Source organism: Centrocercus urophasianus, unplaced genomic scaffold, assembly GCF_019232065.1.
Source record: "Centrocercus urophasianus isolate 14NV4802_14NV808 unplaced genomic scaffold, USGS_Curo_1.0 seq_10, whole genome shotgun sequence".
NCBI classification, from domain to species: domain Eukaryota; kingdom Metazoa; phylum Chordata; class Aves; order Galliformes; family Phasianidae; genus Centrocercus; species Centrocercus urophasianus.
Window position 1 is genome coordinate 45507483 of NW_024884142.1, and position 23746 is coordinate 45531228.

General features: G+C 39.0%; 1 protein-coding gene across 2 annotated transcripts in view; it reads right to left on the bottom strand.

The window, feature by feature from the left end:
* THEMIS (thymocyte selection associated) overlaps window positions 1-23746 on the bottom strand; it is a 76128-nt gene that overhangs the window by 41378 nt on the left and 11004 nt on the right. Inside the window, exons 2-5 of one of the 2 annotated variants that reach the window (XM_042827245.1) lie at window positions 19915-20073; window positions 10671-10817; window positions 10359-10556; window positions 6430-7475 (exon numbers count right to left, since the gene is read on the bottom strand). In XM_042827245.1, the coding sequence (XP_042683179.1) occupies window positions 6430-7475; window positions 10359-10556; window positions 10671-10817; window positions 19915-20073 (1550 nt within the window). Of the gene's footprint in view, window positions 1-6429; window positions 7476-10358; window positions 10818-19914; window positions 20074-23746 lie in introns of both variants that reach the window. The other variant, XM_042827235.1, reaches the window with a different exon arrangement.

The window sequence follows — 23746 nt, forward strand, 5'->3', positions numbered from 1 at the left end:
TGTTTTTTTTTTTCCTGAGGGATAAAAAAAGAAGTGCCAGTCAATTCCTCTCCTACTGACATCAACGGCTGTTGGCTTAAGCACCTTATGCAGTATTTTCCCTCTTCTTATCAGGGGTGCCATATTTTTTCTGTACTTGATTTTTTTTTTTTTTTATTTCTTCTAGGCATCCCTTTTATTTTTATATTTCTTATCTCTTTGTTCTCTAAGTCATTCACTTTTCATCCTAAATTATGTAATTTTCTTTTAGCCAGTTGGCATTTACATCAGTCAGCATACCCAAATGTTCATCTGTATTTCCTTAATTTCGTGTACTATATCAGCAATTCCTGCAGCAGTAACGGCTTTCTTCAATGTGACTTACGCCTCAGATTGCCCTGCTAGTTTTTCAGGCAATTATCTACTGCCTGTCCTTTTGGCAGGCACATTGCTATCTTCCCCATTTTATTTTGGTTTTGAGAGTAACATCAATCCACAGTAAGTGCCTACTACAGACTTGATGCTTCTCTGTGGAAATTTTAAGTGTTTCATATTGTTTAAAATAGAAAAACGCCTTAATACCAGCACTTCATACTGAGAAAATCAGGAAAACTCCAGTCATTTATTTGCTGGGGCTTTAGGGCTCCCTGCTTCTTTAATTCCTTCCTCTTGGTTCATCCAGAGTTTATCAGCAGACCTGATCCCTTACCATCCAAGTCACAGCCAACACTCTTTGGTTTATTTTGCATAGAAATCTGGGACACAAGGGGGGATGGCACATAGGCAAGCATCAGCCCAGCATGGTATCAAGATGCATAAAATGTTCCTGGGAAATGGTCATGGGCCCCCAGGTACAGGCACAGTTACAACGATCACTGCAATGGCACCAATACAAAGTCCTGCAGTTGAGGCTTTCAAGCCTACAAAAGAACACGAAGTGGCTTGAGACCAAACAGTATCTATTGCTCACTCCAGTTTTACCCCTAAAAACCTAGCTGAAGACAGATGCTCTCTTGTTTGGAACAGATGCTGCTGGGGAAGAAGATGAAAATCCATTTGTCGTTTTGGCTCCTGTCTGAAAATGAATGTGGCCTTGGCTTCAGCTCACTGCCTGATTGCAGGGAGGAGGAAATGTGCTGGAAAAATACAAGGAAGAGGAAAAGCCATGCTTCTTTGAAAGTGGAGAACAGTGAGGAATCAAAGCTACAAAACTCTGGAGTCTGAAGGGCACTGGCAAGTATAGCCTGGGGATGCTCAAGACGTGGGTCTGGGGGAAGTCAGACCTTCATGTGACACAGGTGGGGTAGGGGAGAGGGACCCTGAAGCCCATTGTGCATATAGTACCTGGAGGAATAAGAAGTGGCAACACAGAGGACTGCAGGAAAATGGGAGCTTGACTCACAAGACCAGGCTATGGTGGGGATTGGGTTTTGACACATGCAAAGAACTTGGCCACTGTGATGAGTTTGTTCATAAATCTGTAAAGACTGCACTTCACAATATCATAGAATCCTTAGAGTTGGAAGGGACATTTAAAGGTCATCTACTCCAACTCCCCTGCAACAAACAGGGACATCACAGTAAGATCAGGTTGCCCAGGGCCTGATCCAACCTCACCTTGAAAGTCTCCAGGGATGGGGTATCAACCACATCTCTAGGCAATGTGTTCCAATGTCTCGCCACCCACATTGTAAAAGATTTTTTCCTTATATCTAACCTAAACCAACTTTCCTTGAGCTTGAAACCATTTCGCCTTGTTCTATCACCACAGACCCTATGAAAGAGGCAGTCCCCTTCTTTCCTGTAGTTCCCCTTTAGATATCAAAAGGCTGCTATCAGGTCACCTTGTGGCCCTCTCTTCTCCAGGATGAGCAGCCTCTGCTCCTCATAGGACAGATACTTCATTCCATGGATAGGAATTCCAGTTTTCCCATACTATTTGAGAGGTCTCTCAAAGCAATTGGAAAGCAATGTGAAGAAATTCTGGGAGAAGTGGGGAGCGATGGTGGAAGATACAACTCCAGGGAGAGAGGAGCTTCCTCTTCCATGGATACAGAGAAAAAGGGAGAGGAAGCATGACTGCAGCCTTAAGAGTCAAAATGGTGCACCTGTAGAAAGAAACCCTTCTTAAGTTTGCACAGGTATATTTACATCTACTAATAAACCAAACTTTCCTTCCTTATTCCTAGTGCCAAAAGATTGCAGTCTGTTCTTACCTGATCCTTGCTGGCTGTCCTATGTGTATTTTCTAATATTTATTTATTTAGGATGTTAAGTTACTTGCCACACAGTAAAAATATTTGTATTGAACAGGCTGCATAAAGGCCCCAGATCCATGATAAATGCTCTGGAAGCAGAAAAGAAGTAGTTGGGAGGAAGGGAAGGAGGCACTGCAGGAAAACTCATTTGCTGAAAAATGCAGCTTATGTCTTATCAATTTAATTCCAGATAAGTCTTCATTTTGCTGTGAGGACAGATGCGATAAATATGTTAATGGCAGATTTCAGTAGTTCAGTTTGTAGAACTGCAAGGCTAGATGGAAGTGATAATTTTTCTTTCATTTTAATTTTGAAATAAAAAGCAAGAAGGCAGGAAATTTCCTGATATCGGAACACTGTAATGACTTTTTGAAGGATAATGGACTTCAGCACAAGATGACGATTAACTATCGTGTCCTGATCCTTACTTTTTTATTAAATTCCAGTTTGCCTGGTCAGAATTTTCTCAGCTTTCTTGTTAAGCTGAGCAGATTACTGCCTGTGACTGACTTTTCCAGTTCCACATTCATAGAGGCATTTAGCATCAATCCTTACTTGAAGCTTGTGAGTATTTTACTGATACTAATGTTCCTCTGGCTAGATACATGCTTAAGCAGGCCATTGAAAATAGACCTGGATGGAGCTCCCCTTCACCTCTCTCACTGTTTTTCTGGAGCAAGATGCTGGCGGAAGAGTCCTTTTTTTTTTTCTTTCTTTTTTTTTCCTTTTTATTTTTTAATTCATTAAGAAGCACATTTAGTGCCCCCAGGGAGCATAAAACTAAATGGCCTTCCATGCATTGATTACTGTTTTCCTATAAATAACATTCACTTAGAAATATTTGGTAAGAAGTCTTCTTTGACTGTTCAATTAAAAATAGTTTTAAAAAGACAAAATACCAAAACTGTGGAGGAATATACATAAAGCTTCCTAAATCTGTTGCTTATTTACTACTTGAAACTCAAACTGTGTAAACTATAATTTTGTTCAATCTGTTGATCACACAGCAGCTTGTCAATATTTCATCTGAATGGGTAATTCTTATAAGCAAAAAAAAATTTAGAAAGAATTTGCTGCCTTGCATCTTTTCAGGGGGAGGAAACCGCAGGCATCAGACAAAAAGCCTAAGGAAATTTTAGGAAACACTTTCTGAATTTCTTCTGCTCACTTGGAGATACTAAGCAAAAAACTGAGTTTCTTATATTCACAGCAGTGGTTCTAACTGAAGAACTTTCCATTGCACATCTGGCTTGTTCTTTTAAATGAATCCTAATTTCAGAAAGGTGATGTCCTGTCTGGTTCCTCCCTGACCACTTCTCTCCAGGCAAGTGAGTGAGTGCCTCAAATTTCAAACCACTAGCATTAACTACTAGGATTTTATCAGGTCATTCTCATTCTCTAGCTAAGCTCACCATTCAGAATCTGAATGATTTTAACTATTTCATTCAAAATGGCAGTTAGAGCCCCCTGACGACTTCTCTCCAGTGGCTCAAGTGAAGAAATGTGGATTTTCTCTGAGTGCTCGTATCCCATTTTCCATTCAACAAAGGGTACCTCTGTTTTGTCAGTGCTGTCCTCAGCTGGGGGTACAGAACTGATATGGTTTGAAGAGGTGGATAGAGATTATATTGTTTATGAGATAGAGTTAATTATTCTGAAATGTTAGATTAATTCCAGATGCCTATCATTGTATTTCATTTATTTATTTTGCCAGGACTTTGGGGTTGGGGGTGGGGAGGGGAGACGGAGGGCATGGCACGAGCTTCTTTCTTCATTCAATTAACAACTAATACAAAACTTCAAACATACGTGTGCTGGATGTTTTTTTTTTTTTTTTTTTTTTAAACCAAATAGAATGATGAGGTGAGAGGAAAAGCAAAAGTCTGCAGGGCCTTGTGGAAGTGAGAGAGAGGATCCCCAGGCTCTGGAAGAGAAAGCTGTGTCAGCAGGAGCTGAGCCAAATTAATTAGCCCTGTGAGGAGCCTAGGCATAGGGCTTGGTTAATGCAGCTATTTTATTTTTGTCTCTGGACTTTTTTGAACTGCGCAAACGTGTCTCTGTAATACTGCACCTTGCATCCAGAGGCTGTTCTTGCACTCATGTGAGGTTCCAGTCCATACTGGCCACTGAATTCATACAATTCAGTGACTAAAATGGCCAAAAGAACACAGAGAAACACCCTATAAAGTTCTGCTCCTGGCCCTAGTATTCTCCTTCCCAAAGTCAGGGAGCAGCAGGTAGAGACAGCTGCAGCCTCTCTGCCCTCACAATCTTGCTGGAATAGCTAATAGGCGTTCAAAGCACAAGCCATATCTAGAGGTAACCCGCTCTGGCAGAGCATCCTCCACTACTGACATAGAACAGCCATATCTTAGACCTCTTTGGACTCGTACTGCAGCAGCAATTAATCCTGGAGCACCAGGCTCCCAAAAACTTGGCGAGGAACACCACCCTCCAGCATGTAGCCGGGCAGGGAGATGCCTGTAGAAGAGCGGCAATTCATGTGGCATTAAAGCTTATTCTAGGCTGCCACCTTGTCAGGGTTAAGTTCAGCTCATTAAAACATTTGTCTGTTATTTATGCAAATAAGCCTATGCAGAGTCACAAAATATGCAAAGTGAGCTATTTATCAGTTTGGCACAATCTCTAACTTTCTGAGACCTCAGACATCCCTGCTAGATTTAGAAGAAAATGAAGTCTCTGTACTGCTGTTTCTGGCAGAGAGGCCAAGGCAAAGCCTATCAGCTATGATCCACATCCTCTCAGAGGACTTGCTGTGCTTGGGATAGAACAGATAATGTATTCTGTGAGACTTTAAACCTATTGCATTTACTTTCACAATGTTTAATCTTATGAATAAGGGAACTCTACTTGTTTCGTCTTTGCAGGGAAGGAGATTTATGAATCTGCATAATTCAAATAATTCGAACTGCAGTTTATTATTTATTTATAAGTAGCACGTGACAAAAAAGATGTCCTCTGGCACAGTCTGCTTACACATGCCTCTTTGCCAGGGCAGCTGCAGTCTAAGGTCATTCTCACTCATGAATGTGCAGAAGAACTCAACTCATCCCTCTCTGGTCACAGAATCACAGAATTGTAGGGGTTGGAATGGACCTCTAGAGATCGAGAACAACCCCCCTGCCAAAGCAGGTTCCCCACACCAGGTCGCACAGGTAGGCATCCAGGCAGGTCTTGAACATCTCCAGAGAATGAGACTCCACAACCCCCCTGGGCAGCCTGTTCCAGTGCTCCATCACCCTCACTGTAAAGAAGTTCTTACGCACATTCGTGTGGAACTTCCTGTGCTGCAGCTTCTATCCGTTTCCCCTTGTCCTGTCTCCACTCACCACTGAAAAGAGTCCGGCCTCGCCACTCTGCCCCCCAGAGTGACTTCAGGTCATCCGTCCCAGCTGCGTCCACTCCCAGCCTCTAGGCCACATTTTGGCCTTCTTGCTTGGAGGACAGAGTAGAAAAAAGAGAAGGCCTAGTTGCTATGCATATACTACTCAGCAACAGCCTAAACACCGACGAGTTACCAACACCATTTTAGTCACAAGTTCAAAACACAGCATCTCACAGGCTGCTATGAAGAAAATAATTTCTATCTCAGCCAGACTCAGCACAAAAATTAATGACCAAACACATTGGCTTAGGTTAATCGCTAAGAAAATTGTCCTAGAAGGGGTACTTAACTTTCTTAATGTTGAGGGCTTTTCTAAAAGTGTTGCCCTTTTTATTCCAGATCTATTTGCCACTTGGGTAAGTGCAAAAATATGCAGTTAAAAACATCCATACAGCCTGACTTTCTGTGAATTTGATTCTGCTGTTTCCAGCTGAGCAAAATTCTCTTGATATATATAATGAAAACATATGTTACTCCTTAATAAATGTATGAATATAACCACTTTAGGTCTCTCCATTCACTTTCGCATTGCTGCAATTAAGGATTGTCTGTCTAAAATTATAAGGCCAAGCTTTCTGCTGTGAGTCAGCATGGTTCTGTTGTTTTTCATGGATCAATTAACACACAGTGGAGATTTTAAACACTGTTGTCTATAATGGCTAATTTGCCTATTATAAGGAATGGAGAGCCATCTGTGTACAACACCACAAGGATGGTGTGAAGTGGAGACTATAAACGACCTATGTTTGTAAGAAATTCAAAGACAGACATAGCACAATATTTTACCTTTGGAGCCTGTAGTACATCAGATACATCTTGCTCAGAAACTGCAAAAACAGGTTGTTGCACAAGTGTCGCTGGCTTTTTGGGAGGTCTAGGGGGTGGAAGTACGGTTTGGTTTTCATATCTTCGTACCATATAGTATTGCTCTTCACTGATCTCTTCCACTGTTGTCCTAGTCATGGGAGGTACAACTGTCTTGACATCTTTGCTGAGTAAATGAACCAACATGTTTAAGCGATACACAGGAATTTCCCAGCTCTCCATTGGACTGCTGGCACTACTGATCAGCAGATAAGAGTCTGTGATTTCTTCTTCAAGCTGCAGACCAGGCACAGCAGCCAAGACATCCTCTTTCATGGAAAGATCCCTCACAGACACTTTGACATTAAAAGGCAAATGAAATTCTTTGCAAATCTGAGAAAGCTGGTACTGCTTTTTGTCATGAATCACTTCCACAAAGCCACCTTCCATGTACATAGGGAGAAGCACTTTCTTGTATGCATTACTTAGTATTTGTTCACAAGCTAAAACATCTATGACTTTCTTTCTTCCCTCATAAAGAACTTCACTAGTCTGACACTGCTGAACTAGAAACTGATCTCCAACTGAAACAGAAAAAAGCTCTGTATGAGGAGAATCAAAGGCTTTAGTCGCTACAACATGAAGATGTTCCCTTTCACTTCTTGCTATCTCTAAGTCATAGGCAGTTGGAAACTCCCGAGGTCTTCTCTTGAACTTTCCTTTATAGGTCATAGGGATTAAAAAATGTCTTTTGGAGGAATCGCTTCTGATCTCAGAGGCTATAACTCTTGTAGCCTGGTACTTTTTATAGATGACAATCTCTTTCCCTGTATGCAATAAGTTATAAGGTTTCTGGCTTCCTAAAAGTCCGTCCATTATCTCAGCAATCATGGGAAATTCCTTGCTTGTTCTCTCAAATACATCTTCCAAAGACAGTGGCTGAAGGAAAGAGCTAGTATCATAACAGTCTGTTATATCCTTGACCTCAACATCTAGATCAGAGAGGATATGAACTACGTCCTTACGAACTGAAAAGAAAAAGAAAAATATTTAGTTTTGTCTTCAAATTGATATAAAACTAAAGTATTCATGCCCTGTTGCCCAAATATGAAATGCACCTCTCCTGAGATATGTGACTGTGCAACTGGTAGGCTAGTCAAAGTCTACCTGTTTTAATTTGAAATACATGGTTAGCAGATATGCAGAAGACCTCACAAAGGAAATGAGAATAAGGTATTTCTGGGACAAATTAAACATACTTATATATTTATAATAAGGAAAGTACTGATGATTATTAAAAATGAACATAATTTTCCTTAAAAGGCAAGATCTTTGTATCATGAAGTTTATTCATTATTACTAGTGAAAGAGGATGCTTCAACTATAGAGGTCTATTTGTGGACTCTAGTATCTTTTCCTAAAGTACCTGATTATATTCGCAGTTAAAGCTGAGCTATTGTCTTTAGCAATCTGACAAGTAGCAATGACAATTCTAACCAAACTTGCAAAATTTAGGATGTAAAATTTCAAGCTATATAGGATGACTGTGCAACTAAGGTTTGTTAAGAATTTAGCTCCAGGTCAGTGATACCAGAGGTCACTAACAAATGCAGTAAAATTTAACAAGTAAATATTATTTAATGACTCTTTATTAAAATCCACTCTGCAGAGACCTTCAAACAGGTATACTGTACACACACCTCCTTCTAATATGGAGTATGAATATTTCATGCCTTAAAGATGGTATCAGATGTGTATTTTACATAATAACTTCTATGAAAGTAATTCAGGGTCTGTCTACTCCCACTCTGCTTTTGTCACATTAACACCTTCAGGTGAAACAATCCTAACCACCACATGTGAAAGTCAAGGAACATGGAACAACTAGTGAAAATGAACATTCTCTATGAACAACTAAGAGAGGTCCAGACACAAAATTTTGTTATTTATTGAGACTGAGAAGTACAGAGGATTCCTGACCACAGCCTGTGAAAATCTAATCAGATACCTCTCTCATCAGGGATCCTTTTTATTTAACTGTGGCTAGTATTTCTCATACTTCATTTTGCATCTCTCTATAGTTCTTCTAAAATTGGTGAAAATTCTTTTTTCATTGTTCACAAAGAAGTAGTTGATAATGCATCGTAAAACCTAATTTTCAAGTTGTATTAAATTGTTACTTAGGGCTCATTTAATATTTCTTAAATGTAGAGAATACTATGAAACATAAATAAGTACACAAAATCAACAACAACAAAAGCCCTCACTGGAAATATCTGTTTGGAAAATGAGTGAATACTACATACTTCTGAATCTTCTAAAAGTTTTTTAGAAACATCATTTTCTTACTAAGACTTCTTATACATCTATATGGTCATAAGTATATACTGAAGTGAATCTAGATGCAGGACTAAGATTAGATCTCTGAATATAGTTAGAGCTGTAGAAAACTTTTTGTCTTTTCATTTTATCTGGTGAAGATATGCTTTCCAACCTCATATTTCAAATCACATAGCAAGAAGAGTGGAATATCTCATGAAAAGCATTTAGCAGCTATAGTATATTGTGCTAAAAGTCTCTGCTTGCTTTTATTTCTCTTGTGTATTTTATCTCTTACCTTATACCATCACCCAGAGGAATTTCCACAGTAAAAGTCTCCTCCTTATTTTCTTCCTGAATGACATATTTCTCTCAGGATTTCATTTCTGTGCTTTCTGATGTGCTTCCAGTAAAAGCAACAGACAGCAAAGCTTCGCAAAAGCTAAGCTCCTATCCTGCAAACTTTAACACTATGGGTGAATCAATAAGATGAACTGCAGCCAGTCTCCACCTATTACCTTTGTGGTCCTCAAGCAAAATCGAGTATTTTAGCATAAGCTGCTGGTTTTTATTTTTTCTGTTTTTTTTTTTTTTTTTTTTTTTTTTAAATAGGGAGGAACTTTAGTCAGTACATTGTGTAAGCACACAAGTCATTGCTGCAGCTCAGCTATTCAAGCCACCATAAAATAGGAGTATTTCACTGTGTACTTATGCCCTCGCACAACTTCTATCTTCAGTTCAAAGTAATGCATGGATATAAACATTAATAAGAACTGAAACAACAAGTTTCAGCTTTTTGGTAGAACAACTAGAACAGTATTTAATTACCAAGGGGAAAAAAAAAATCTTTTCTCCTTTCCTTTTCTTTCCTTATTTTAAAATCTCAGAACACAAATTACAGCTTTTAAAGATACTGGCTTTCTAATTCTTTCCCATTTCCTCAGACCCTGAGGCTTCAGAGATCATCCATGAATCTTTTATATCTATTGATATTTGTTTCTATTATAAAGTAAAATAATATTGGTTTTCATTCTGGAATGTCAATCTGAAAAACACAGTGTAGTTCACAAACTGTGGTTAAGTGTCTTATAAAATCTGTATCACAGAACTGATAGGGTTCAAAAGGGTCATAAAGCCCAACTAGTTCTATTTCCTTGCCATGGGCCAGATTGCCACCCTCTAGATCAGGCTTCTCAAGGCCCCATCCAGGCTGGTCTCGAGTGCCTACAGAGATCTGGTGACTTCTCCATGGCCAAAGAGATACAAAGAAAGAGGATCTCAGAACTGAACTGAATTCTTAAGCTTTGCTTTTTCATTATGTAGTTTATCTCCTTTTGAAAGATTATTTAATTTTAGTGATAAGTAAAATGATAACAGAAAGTAATACCAGGAAACTATCTGTATTAATATCTGACAGGGAAATACATATGGGAATACTATTTTTATCTTTCTACAATTTGGAATAAGCATCACTGGTAAAGATGCCCCAGGAATTCTTGACCAAACATAATTCTTCCTTGAGCAATTTGTATGAATTTAAGGGTGCCACATCATACAGAGTAAATAATTCTTTGACCTTAATTCCTACTTACATTTCATTAGTGCCTGCACTTCATAGACAGGCATGAGAACCAAGTAGCCACCGAAGTTCTCAGGAAGTGGATTAGAGGAGTTCCACACATGTAAAGTGTTGGAAAGTTTGACAATCCGGCTTCTGCACTTAGGGATTTTCCATTCTGCAATCTCTTTTAGGGTGTATAGCTGGTCATCTTCACACTCGTAGAATTTTCCTTTTTGTGATAGGGGCAAAATAAAGGAATGAGACCGGTTGTTTCTGACCATAACACAGCTCACAGCCATTGTTCCATTGATCTCTTCCACAGAATTGAAGGTGATCTGCTCACCCTTTTTGATAGTGAGGTTTGCCAGTTTTATATCCTCAGGGCTGTAGAAACACGGATGACCAAATCTTGTTGGCCCAATAGCGACTTTTCTTGTAATTTCTTCAACGCTGACATATGGTGTTTTGTCTGCCACAATCTTATAAAGACCTAAGGACAGAAAAGATGCATTATAAGAAGGAAAGCATACAAAGCAAGATGAGACAAATCTCAGAATCAAAAACCCCACGGTTTGGAAGGGACCTCTAGAGATCATCTAATCCAACTGCCTGCTAAAACATGCTCCCTAGAATAGGTTACACAGAAAAGCATTCAGGCTGTTCTGAATACCTCCATAGGAAACTCCACAGCTTCTGTGGGCAGCCTGTTCCAGTGCTCTGTCACCCTTAGAGATTTTTTTTCCTCATATTCATATAGAAATTCCTACAGTCTAGTTTGTATTCCTTGTTCTGTTGTTGGACACGGCCGAGAAAAGCCTGGCCCCATCCACTTGACTCTCATCCATTAGATATTTTTAAGGATTGATAAGACCCCTGATCATATCTATGTCATGATTTCAGCCATGATAATGATTATTTTCTTCATATGATGCCATGTTTTTATTTATAATGAGAATAATGATGGTAACACACCAGTGTTTTAGTTGTCACTGAGCAGTGCTATACAGAGCAAAGAATGTTTCAGTTTTTCAGCTTCTCATGCTGTTCTGCCAAAGAGGGTGCTGGGCGGGCAGAAGGGACTGAGTGAGGACAGAAAAAGAACAGCTGACCTAGCCTGGCCAAGGGCACATTCCATGCCATATGGCATCTTGTGTAAAAACCATAAAATTCAGGGAAGTTGCTTGGGTGCTGTAGCTGCTTCTTAGGGACTGGCTTCTTAGTGACTGATAGGTAGGTAGTGATCAATTGCATTGTGCTTCACTTGTTTCACATATTCTTTTGTTATTATTATTATTATTATTATTATTATTATTATTATTTCCTTTCCTTTCCTGTCATATTAAGCATTCTTTGTCTCAACTCATGAGTTTTACACTTTTTTTGTTTTGTTTTGTTTTGTTTTGTTTTGTTTTGTTTCCCTACCCCATCTCACTGCAGAGGAGTGAGCGAAAGGCTGTGAGGGGCTGAGCTGCTGCCAGGTTAAACCACAACAAGCAGGTAATTCAGTTGCTAGAAATGTAACTGCGTGAAGATAATATCAACCATGTGATAAAAAGAATAGATAGATGGAATTATCCCATTCTACTCTACAGCTACAACACTTCTGACATCCAGCATTTTTATGTCTGTGATTAAAAAAAAAAAAAAAGAAGAGTTTTTGCTGCAGAAAAACAAACAAACAAAGCAACAACAACAAAAAACATGTTCTCTTAAATTCTTATCTCTTTCCTCAGGAAACCAGACCTTAAGAAACAAATGCAGACATGATATGAGAAAGAGTGACAGCAATGTGATCATTGAGACACAGGGTGAATTTTCTCCCTAAACATCAGTACAACGCCTCCTTTTACATGCAGACTGGGAATTCCAAGAATGAGCATGTTTGAAGATACGAATGAGAAAAAGAACTTGTTCCTAGCATCTCTGATAGACCAGACCATCAGATGGAGTGTTTCTCAGTTTGGATACTGTGGCCATAGCAATGCAATTAAAGTGTTGAAATACTGTACTGTAAGACAGAAGCTGCATCTGAGCCTCTCTAGCCCCTGGAGCCATTATTATTTCATGTTAGTCATGGCCCTTGGAGCTGTCTCATTAGGAGTTCACATCACAAGAAAAATGTGTACATTTTTATATTTGTGTGAGAGTTTTCACAGAAGAAGATGAAGTAGACAGTTTAAAAGACTAAACAGTAGGGTTTAGCCAAGCTATGTGATTAAGCTATCCTCTTCCCAAGATGCAACAGTATGAATGCTGCCTCATAGAATCGCATTACATCTTTTATGTTCTAGCCACAGCTACGCTAACAGTGAAGCCAATATCCCAGGGCAATGCACCACATTTTTCCTACATCCCTACAAAGCCAAAAAGCAGAAATTTCATGGCCCTGTTACTGATTTCCTTTGCCTCCTCCAGACCATACAAACGGTACCATGTCCTTCGAGTAAAGGAGTTCTCCCATCTTGGCAGTTATGAAGGAGGAATGGGATGCAGACTCAAGGAATGTTGCTTGGCACAACTAGAGACACTTTCTCACCAGTTCTACATCTCATGAGTGGTTCACACTACATCTAAAAAGTTGTAAGTGTTCTATTTGCCTACCTCACCATTCAGAAGGGAAACTTGGACAATGCTAGATATGACTTCCTTTCTGGTGGTGATCAGAGTGAGAAGACGGGAAGGATGCCACAGCAGGTGCCCAAATCTCAGCCAGGTATGATGCAGTAGGACTCAGTTCCTACTAGCTGCAGGGAAGATACTCATTCACACCATCTCTAGACCCCTCTCGAGGGATTTGCTTTGGTTAAAAATTGCTCCCACACCTTTTCCATTACTGAGCTTCACCCTGAATACACAATCAACACAATTCAGGGGCCTGGAGCAGGGCAGGGGATCCTTAGGATTTCAGTCTTTAGAAAGGGTGTATCAAATCAGTCCCTAGACAACCTTTTTTTAAATCTTTAACAAAAACTGCTACATTCATTTCATAGCTTTAGTGCACTTCTTTTTAAGTACATTAAGGACACAAAGTTTCTCTCTGTTTTCACAGGTTTTATCACCATATTGGGTGTGTTCAGTTCTAGGTACCCCATGAGATCACTTGTAGGTGTGGCAACTAACAGCTCTGAGCACTTGTTAGCAACCAAAACAGCAGCAGCCTATTTGATTTACTGCAGAAATAAGTCACTAACTCTGTCCATGCTGTCTATGATTCTGTGCCTTCACATTTGCCTATATGACAGTCAGCTTTTTCTGTGTGAAATCAGTACCTTAATGCATATACATCCTCCGTGTCTGTCCTCACTGCAGCACTGTGGGAAAGTCTCATGACTTCTTTTCAAGTTGCAAGGAAGCCACATCCATGAACATAACTGCACAGGTAAAACTGCAGCACACACTATTTTTCTCACTAGTGTTTTTAGTGCTTCCAATAGATGATTTTAACAGTTATTAGCAAGCAAGTTAGCCACTGCAAACATAATCACTACTGGAGTTGTCAGTGTAGATCAAGACAAACCAGGTTCATCAGCATTTAGAAAATATCACAGTGACAAAGCACCAATGACAGTCTGGAGCTGTGGACAAGACAGCATCCCCAAACACTGTTTCTGTGTCATGCACTGCAAGCACAGAAAGGAAGGACATAATCTCTTGGCAATGCTTGGAGAAAAGAAATAAGAATATTCTTCACTAGAAATGTATTCAAACAACATGTGATGTATCTCAAAGGCAATAACTATGTTTGCTTATTTGTGATACAGGGGCACATGCAATGCCCCTAGAAAACCTCCAGAATCACATTTAGAAGGCTCCATAAACTATGTTAAAAAACATTTCCAGTTGATTATATATGGCAATACACAGTCATGAGAAACTTACTTCTCCTCTATGAAATTGACACCAGACTTGGGCTCTAGGAATTTCCCTGGGATTGCAGAGCTATTTGGAAGCCAGGTTTTTTTTTCCAGCAATAAACTGGTGACCATCATGGGTTGGAAAGCAGGTTTCATGTAGAAGCATAATTATCAACTCTCACACAAAACTAGACAACAGATTATCCCCTCGAGCCCAGGCAGACTGAATTTGTCAGGGCTGGAAGCAGAAAAACATTCATATTCCCTTCTGCTTGTTTTCTTAATTTCAGTGACACAATGTTTGCAGAGACAACTAAAGGGCCATGTGGACTTGCATTCTTAGCTTCCGTATTGATGAGACCCTTGAATTATAAGCCCCTAATAGCCACCTGTTTGTAAGCATGTAAAGTTCCATATGTTTTTCTCTCTACAGAGAGGAGGTGGATAAATAAAAATTTACTCTAGTATGATTAGGGGAAAACAACTGCAATTCCTAATTAACTGCCATAATCTGCCATGGTGCTTTCTCATAAATGCTCTCCTAGACATGGCATGTTTATTTGTTTGTCATGTGGAAATTTTTTTAAAAAAACGTTATCTGGAACTACTCAGAATCTCATTAAAATCATTATGAGTCAAATTACAAAAACAACTGTTCTCCTAACACTAAATAGCAAGGAATTCTCCAGAGTAAGGAGACATATGGCAAATTTGAGACACTAAAGTTTGGACATTTTGAGGTTAATTAAAAAAAAATATTTTTTCACAAATCAAAAAATGACTGAATCAAAATATCTTGAACTTCCATGAGAGTGCTTGGTGGAATGTTAGGGGGAATACCAGAGTGAATTAGAAAAAAAAATCCAGCAGGTTTACTGAGAGCTGACATTCTTGCTCATATAGATCTATTTTTCAAATGATTTGGGATATGATCAAAAACACAGATCTGTTGGTCTACACATGCACTGTTGATCTGCATCAACATTCACCAAGTGTCAGTGAATGTCAATGGGCACCATTTTTCTACACGGAGGAATTCATTCCACATTTTATTTCACATCCATGTCCAGGTCAGATGTCATTATGTAAATTTGCCCCTCTGTTGCCATCTGTCACATAGCAAAAAAAAAAATTGCAACAGAATATTGGTGGGAAGGTTCAATCTCTACTGCCATACCAACATCCTCCTCCAACACTGTGGGCCTACATAATAAATTAACTTTTAAGCATAACTTTTGGAGCAGACCTCATAAACAGCAATTAGTGAAATTTATAGGCATTGTTACTCTTCAAGAATCCATATCAGCTAGTGAAATTCCTGCCTAATTATCATTTCAGAATTATTAAGCCCTAAATCTGAACACCCCATAACTTACAAGAAATGTTTTATTTAACGGTGTACACATTGATAGAGGAAGAGGGTTTCAGAGTCAGAGAAAACAATTTTTACTGTTATGGGAGAGAAAATGATATGGATGATTCGTTTCATGCTGTGGAAAAGCATGTTTATATAGAAGGATGTTTTTCCACATTTGTATGGAACAATATATTCAGCTCCCTTTTACTAGTAATACAGTGCAACTCTATGAAGTTTTACACATTCCTTGTTTCCAGCCTTAATAAGAGTTCTGAAGAAAAGGAGCATCCATTCCATTCTCTTTTTCTTCTTTGTCCAACAGATTAGTGAGGTAATCAGGCTCACCTACTAGAGCAGCAAATAGTCTTCAAGTTAAAAATAACAGAATGACCTTCATAGAATCATAGAATTCTTATGGTCAGAATGAACATTTAAAAGCCATCTAGTCCAGTTCCCCTACAATGAACAGGGAAATGCACAAGTAGATCAGCGTGCCCAGGGTCTGATTCAGCCTCACCTTGAAAGTCTCCAGGGACAGGGCATCTACCACATCTCTAGGCAGCGTGTTTCAGTGCCTCAGCACCTTCACTGCAAAAGACATTTTCCTTGTATCCAACCTAAATCTATCCTCTTTAAGCTTGAAACTACTTCCCCTTGTTTTATCACCACATACCCTGCTAAAGAGTCTATCCCATTCTTTCCTGTAGCACCTCTTTAGATACAGAAAGGCTGCTATTGGATCACCAAGCAGCCTTCTTCAGGATGGACAGCCCCAGCTCCCTCAGCCTGTCCTCACAGGACAGGTGTTCAAACCTTGGATCGTTTTCTGGCTATCCTCTGGATGTTTTCCAACAGATCTGTGCCCCTCCTGTACTGAGGACTCCACATCTGGATGAGGCCTCACTAGCACAGAGCACAGGGGCAGGATCACCACCCTCAATCCGCTGGCCACGCTTCTTTAGATGCGGCCCATTATGAGCTATGAGGGTACATTGCTGGCTCATATCCAGCCTCCCATCTACCAGTACCCCCAGGTCTTTTTCGGCAAGGCTGCTCTCAATCCTTTCATTCCCCATCTTGTATCAGTAGCGAGGACTGTCTCAACCCCGGTACAAGATCTAGCATTTGGATTTGTTGAATACCATGAGGTTCACCTGGGCCCATTGCTCAAGCCTGTCTAGGTCCCTCTGATTGGCATTCTGTCCCTGTTGTACACCAACAACACCCCACTGCTTGATGTTATCATAGTAGCTTCAGTTTCCCAAAGTATTGTAGAAGAACAGAATCAACTCAGTTCCTGACTCCTCTGGAGCTGATTTGATTGCCACTCTTCCAGCACCCACACTTCCTCCTCTGTTCCATCTGCTGCAGCATCTTTTTCCCATTGTGCCTCAAACTCTCTACTACAATCCCTCATCTCCTGCTGCTTATTTCACTCCTGAGGCTGATGGGATTTTCCTCTGTATCATTTTCCCAGTCTGTGCCACTGATAGTCACAGTAATATTTTCATCAGATCACCATAGTTCAAACTTGGCATCACCACTGGAGAGCCATGTATCTGTTACCTCCTTGGCAGAAGCCCAAGGACTGATTTCCTGATAGCTTCTGTTTTGCAGGGCATTCACTCTGCTACATGGAAGTCTTTCAGATTGACAGCTCTTTAACTCCTACCAAGGTGAGCCTTACTATGCCCAGTCATATGCATATATGGCCACAGGCAAGTCTCCTGCCTCATGGTTAGCAAAGGCTGAGAGCTCAAAGGGATGGTTGTGCTCAGCTACATCTGTCAGGTCCTGTAGGAATGAGCAGCGACAGCTGTCAGAGACATGTTGAGAACAGGGACAGACAAATAATATTTTTGCAGAAAAGGGAATTTAACAGAACAAAATGAAATCATTTGTGCTGGCACACTGTTCAGATGTTGTGTAAATTACCTGTCTCTGCTAACTTGTTAGCAGTGAAAATTGTAGTTCAAAATGCTGGTATATATAGCCATCAAAATGCCTAGAGTAGCAGCAGGTTTCTTTTTGGCCCAATGTATGAACACAGAAAGAACTGCCTGGCCCTCTGAGGCATGAAGATGAACAAATTAGAATGAGGATAAAATGAAATAACACAGTGAACTTGCAGTTGCAGTGGTCTCACTAATGCAAAGGCCAGATAAGGCCTTTATCAAGAATCTGATTTGCCAGAGCAGAAAAAAAGAATTCTGTAGGTTGCAAACACATTCAGCAAGACAAAGAGGAAGGCTCATTTAAGGCCAATGAGTCCAGTTCTTCTCTCAGAGAGATCATCCCCAGAGTTATCTAAACAGATGAGTGGCTTGCTTATGTCAGCATGCATAAAGTGAAGGGGTAGACAGGCTCATCACATGCAAATGACAACTTATAACAGAAGTGGAAAACAACATCAAAAATGTTTTCTTTTCATCAATAATAGCAAGAAAGCCCTGCAAGTGCAATGAGAATACAGTGACAGTCTAGAGACTTGTGGATATTTTTACAGAAGGAAGAGAAAAAAAAAAAAAAAAAAAAAAAAAAAATCAACAACAGTGTGGAAAAATATCATCAGCAATTTGGTTCTGTTCTTTGATGTAGAGATGAGACAAGCCAACAACATTGTTAGACTAGTTTCATTCATTTGGATCAAGATTTGGGTTTTCAGGCCCAGATTATCAAGTCCAACTGTTTCACTGAGAACATAATGTGTATACGTAATGTGTACATTTTCTAGAAAACTAGTCAGGAGATAACAAAGATATAAATTGTAGGTATTTGACTAAATTTAAAGGTGTTCTCAGCAGGGCCATGATATCCAAATGCCAAGTTGTAAAACTGATCACTTGAGTGCAAGCAAATCCAGAGTCACCAAGTTCAATTACTCAAAATTGCAAGTCATTCTGTTCTAAAAAATCATGAGATTCAACATTAATAAATGTAGGATTACTTTTAATGCTTAGTTGTGCTAGATGTTTTAGGATTCAGATGTTCAGCCCCATCTGTCAATCAAGATACAGACTATAGCTTACTACATGTACATATATTTTAGAGATATACAAAAAAAATTTAATAATAGCAAAGATTGGAATTCAAGAATCTTGAGAGTTCACAGTATCACAGTACTTCAATATCTCTAGATAGACACAAATAATTAAAATGTCTTTGATCATTATTTTTGGGCCCTATCAGTGCTTGAAAATGACATTTCAAAAAAGCCTCTTAATAAGTGGTCATACAAAAGGTTCTGATTCATCAAATAAGAATAACATGAAAGCATATTGAGAATCCACTAGGGAAAAGAACATTATATGTAGGACTACTTCAGAGAGAAATGTGTATTTTAGAGATTGAAAATGAAGGCATGGCAGAAGATACTTTCCTATGTAATTCAGATGAAATGTTGCTTTTCTATGTGCTTTTGCATTTTATTTGCTAAGGAAATGTGCTTTGTCTCCCTCTGAAGAAAAAAAAAAAACCAAAAAACACTCAATTCTGGTGGCTGATATAACCTAAATATTTTATACGTGCCTGCGCACAGTCTTACATGCACTGTGATGCATAGAAAAACACCAGTGATGTTACAAGTCAAGAATTCAATCTACTGCTCCTAGGTTCACCACTTTCCAGGCAGTTTCTCAACCTGGTTTGCCTCCTCCACTTCCCACATGCATAAACTCACAGCATTTCCCCCTCTGCATTTCAGTCACTCCTCTACTTAACACAGCCAGTCCCTAAAAAGCAGATGCAGAAATGAGATGAGATGCAATACTTGGCCACCTCTCCCTACATGATCAGAGGATGATATTTTTCAATTAAAATATTAAGCCAGTATCAGATGCAAAGCATCAAGTCCAAGTTCAAAAAGGTGAGCATTCTGGAACATCTCCATAGAACTGTCTGGTTTCCTCTGTTCCTAGGCACAAAGCAGCCACTTTGGCCACAGGAATTAAAATAAATGATTTAATCAAAATGAAACATAATAAAATATTTGAAGTCTTTTTTACTCAGAATGGTTGATATACCAACAGTAATTAAATTATGTTCTGCATATATGGCAAAAAAAAAAAAAATCTCAAAATTTGACAGTCACAAACAACTGAATGGATGTCTTTGTAAGAATTCTTAGGCTGAGTGACCTCAAGTATAAAGATCATTTCTGAACATTATAACATGAATAACTTCTATCCAGATTTGAAAGAGAACTATAGGAATGGAAGTGTAAAAATGAGTGGGTCGTTTTTTGTGCCATCTGATAAAATTGTATCTTTGACAGCTGAGACAAAAGCTCAAATAAATATCAGTGAAGACAGTAAATAAATAAAATGCAAAAAGGTGATTATAATTCCTCAAAAACATGTATTCATGAAATACTATACCAGGAAAATTTAGTGGTAATTCCACTTTGGCAGAAAACTGGCTGTCTTCATTATTCTCACAGATACTTGCTATGAGCTTATTAATTTTGAAGCCAATAACTTTAATCACTTCTCCTGTTGACAGGCAGCATTCATTTCCGAACATTTCATAGATGGAACCTGAAAAGAAACATAAACGAAAAATGTTCAGCTTTTTCTCACTTTTCCCAATTATCTTTATGCCTTTATATAAAAAAAAACAAACCTGAAATTATATGAAATATACTTATCCTGCAACAACTAATCTAATCTTTATTTTCTTCCTTACGTTCATAAGAAAATTCATCTTGAGACTTCAGTCTCTCTAAGCACCAACTAGAAGTGCAGCTTGACCCTTCCTTCTCCATTCAAGCTACGTCCATCTCGGGTGTTTCAGAAGCATGTACGTGTCAGAGTGGAATAATAAAGCAAATGAGTAACAAAAGCCAAGTTACGCAGAAGAAGGAATTTTTTTTTCCTGGTCCCTGCAGGAGAATAGTAGAAGCTTTGAGGCATGGAATTAATTGATTATATATACAGTGCAGCAAACACATAGTGATTAAGTCTTCTGTGAGTTCTATTTGTAGATAGTATTACTTTGAACACAAAAATCCTCTTGTCAGAAATGCTGAATTTATCAAGCCCTATCCTGAATTGATATGGAAGTGTCATGCTTAGAATCCTTCCTCAGAGTTTCGTTTCTCTCATGATGAGAAACCTTATTCTCATTTCCACTCATTTTTTGTTGACTGTTTTTCCTTCCTCTGCTACTGAGTTTGCTCCTTTATTTAAAATGTTTCTTTTTTACTCATTTCCATTTTTCCCATTCCAAGAGTACTTGCAAAGTTAATTTTGTCCCTTCTTGGTTTCATTATTGACAAAAATCTCATAGAAACAAATTTTCTTTATCTTCTCTAAGAAGATAAATTTTCCTTTCCACAATCATTCTAATAGCACTTTCTTGCATCTTGTTCAATTTAAACTCTTGTATTTTTCTCTCTTCTTTTTAACATGAGTTGCCAGAATGGTCTCAAGCAGTGAGGGATATTTAAAACCTGACCTCTGGCTATATACAGCAATCAATAATTTAGATGGCCTGTACTGAAATATTGCCATTGCCTGCAGAACTCCCTTCACACAGAAAGTAGTAAACTCTACTCCACAGCTTTCCTTGTAGTTGGAGGAGGAAAAAGAAAAAAAAACAACAACCAAACAAGGCAAAACAACTCACTTTTTTTTTTTTTTTTTTTTTTAAATCAAAAGTCATATAGAACATGCAGCTGTTAGCCCAGTGATTTTCCTAAGGCTTAGTCAAGATCAATTCCAATCAACTGAGTATGGGATATATTTATCATCTTTGCTGCAGCACTTGCAGGTAACAAGCACTTTGTGGCCACCACCTCAGCCTCACTGGAAGTCACTTGGTGACTGGTCTGAGCAAAAATCACTCAAGTTTTAGCTTAAACCCAAAGCTTGAGTTTGGGTTTAGGCTAACCAATAGGTTTGTGTCAGAACAGGAGAATGAACAAAAATGACGTGGAAAAACTGACTGATTTTACTCTGTCTTGAAGACATGCGCAGGTAACTGTAAACTTTTCTGTTTGTTGTGTGATCCTCTCACAGTTAAGATGGACGCTGGGGAATCCTCACCTGCTCCATTGAAAAAGACATGTGAGCACAGGTTTTAGCTTTATGCAGAAGGAATCTAATGAATAATTTTAAAAAACCTAAACAAACAGTCCAAACAAAAATCTTATGATAGTTGATTTTTGTTGCCTGTTTTCCCTTCCTGTAGTACTACATGGGATAGAGAGGACTATTGTATTTAGACTCTAAAATTCCCAGAAGGCTGATGACTTTCTGTTGCACATTAGTACAATGGTCAGTGTAGAGTTGTTCTGGATTATAGGGCCATACAAATACTAACCACAGTCAAGAGGAAGAACATTCTGTTCATGCATCCTTTCAATCAATCTGATGCCAAGCAGAAGACCAAGAAAGCTATTGCCCTCTAATGTTAAAAAAAAAAACAATTTGGTTTTCTTACTGTAAAGACACTGTGTAGTTGTTTACTCTTCTTTCAGCCTCTTAGAAATTCAACACTGACTAATCCAACTTCTTCCACTAGATATTGCTACACTTGCAGTAGCCACTGCTCTAATGCATGAGGAATTATCATAGCTCTCATTGCTTCAGCTGAACTCCATAGGATATTTTATGACAGTCAGAAAACTGTGTGTGCAATACTTATTATTATTAAAACGAGAGGGAGAGAAAAATTGAGCAGCCATGAAGAGAGTAATATCCCTTTTGAGCTGAATCACCTCACTCCTCACATCAGACAGTAGATTTCACAAGCAGCCATGATATTATTAGATACAGGGACTCCCACAGGACCAATTGAGCTACACATTATAGAAATGTGGAAAGATGAGAAAAGAATTCCAATATTCTCACCCTTGAATAAATATTTGCAAAAATACACTCAAAGTGTGAGCTTGTGACTTCCAGGGTTGTTTTTTTCTTTTATTCAGTGCAGCTTTAGATCTAGCTTCTCCAGTTTACTTCACTTGAAAAAGACCCCTAGAAATCATTTAATGTATTGAAAGTAACTCCACTGACTAATTATGGGCTTCAGGCACATTTACTTTCATCTCTGTCAGACAGCCTTTGCAAGCTCCCCATCTCCCCATCCATCTGAGACCCACCACACATCCAGACATAGGCAACATTGCTCCATAAGAACACAGGCACTGAACAATGGAGGTTCAGTGACCTAGCTGGCTCGAGGTGATTTCCAAATAGCACAGTAGCTAGAGTGAATCAAATCAAGAACAAATCCTGGGGTGAAGAATGTAGCTATACAGATGCTAAACTTCTCAAAAAAAAAAAAAAAAAGTGTAATTGAAGAAGATTTAACCACTGTTTCAGTCTATATCTGCAGCAGAGTGCTGCCCTTGGGAAATGAGGAGGAGATACTGAGGTTGTCCCTGATTATGGCTGGTTTTGGAGGCAGTACTACTTTTATCAGATTTGCTCTTCCTTAAGCATAATAGTTTTGCTACAAATTATACTGCAGAGAATTTGAGAAGCTCTGCCCTCCGTATAGAGTATAAAATATAAACACAACTTTAAAAAAAGTGTTAACACTGATCAGTTATTGGCAGGCTAAAGAAACTGAAGAACCAGTCGGGCAGCACCTGTAAAAAGAGCCTAGTGCTGCCAAACGCTCAAAAATAGAAGACTAGATGGCTCAAAAATACACTTTTGAGAAAGCAATCAAAATTTTCAAAGCATAAGAAATGCAGTGAGCAACCTACATGGCTGTATAACCAGTGAATGTACAGATGTTATAATTATGAAATATACCAGAGAATTTGGCTCAACAGTTATTACACCAAAGGAGAATAGATAGAATGCTTACCCATATCCTGGGCTCACTGTGAAATTCCAGAAGAGGGATCTCCAGAAGAGATCCTTCCACACTGGTAGCCAGCTCTTAAATGGGTCTAGGAGAGGTGGAGCCAGGCTCCACCCTTTCCGGCAACACAGGTGAATTGCCTTCAGCTGTGCTCCCCTAGCTGACTCATTGCTCACCTCAGGTGATCAATTAGTTCCCATACAATGGGATAAACAGAAGCCCAGCTCCTTAGAAACAGTAGGGAATCTAAAACACTACAAGAAAAGAGTAAAATACATAAGAAAAGAAAATCCGCACTTACAAAAAGAGACAAAATACCTGAGGCAGACAAGCATATGGAGTTCAAGCTGGAGTATACAAAAAGCATTACATGGAGCTGCAGGCTCAGTTTGA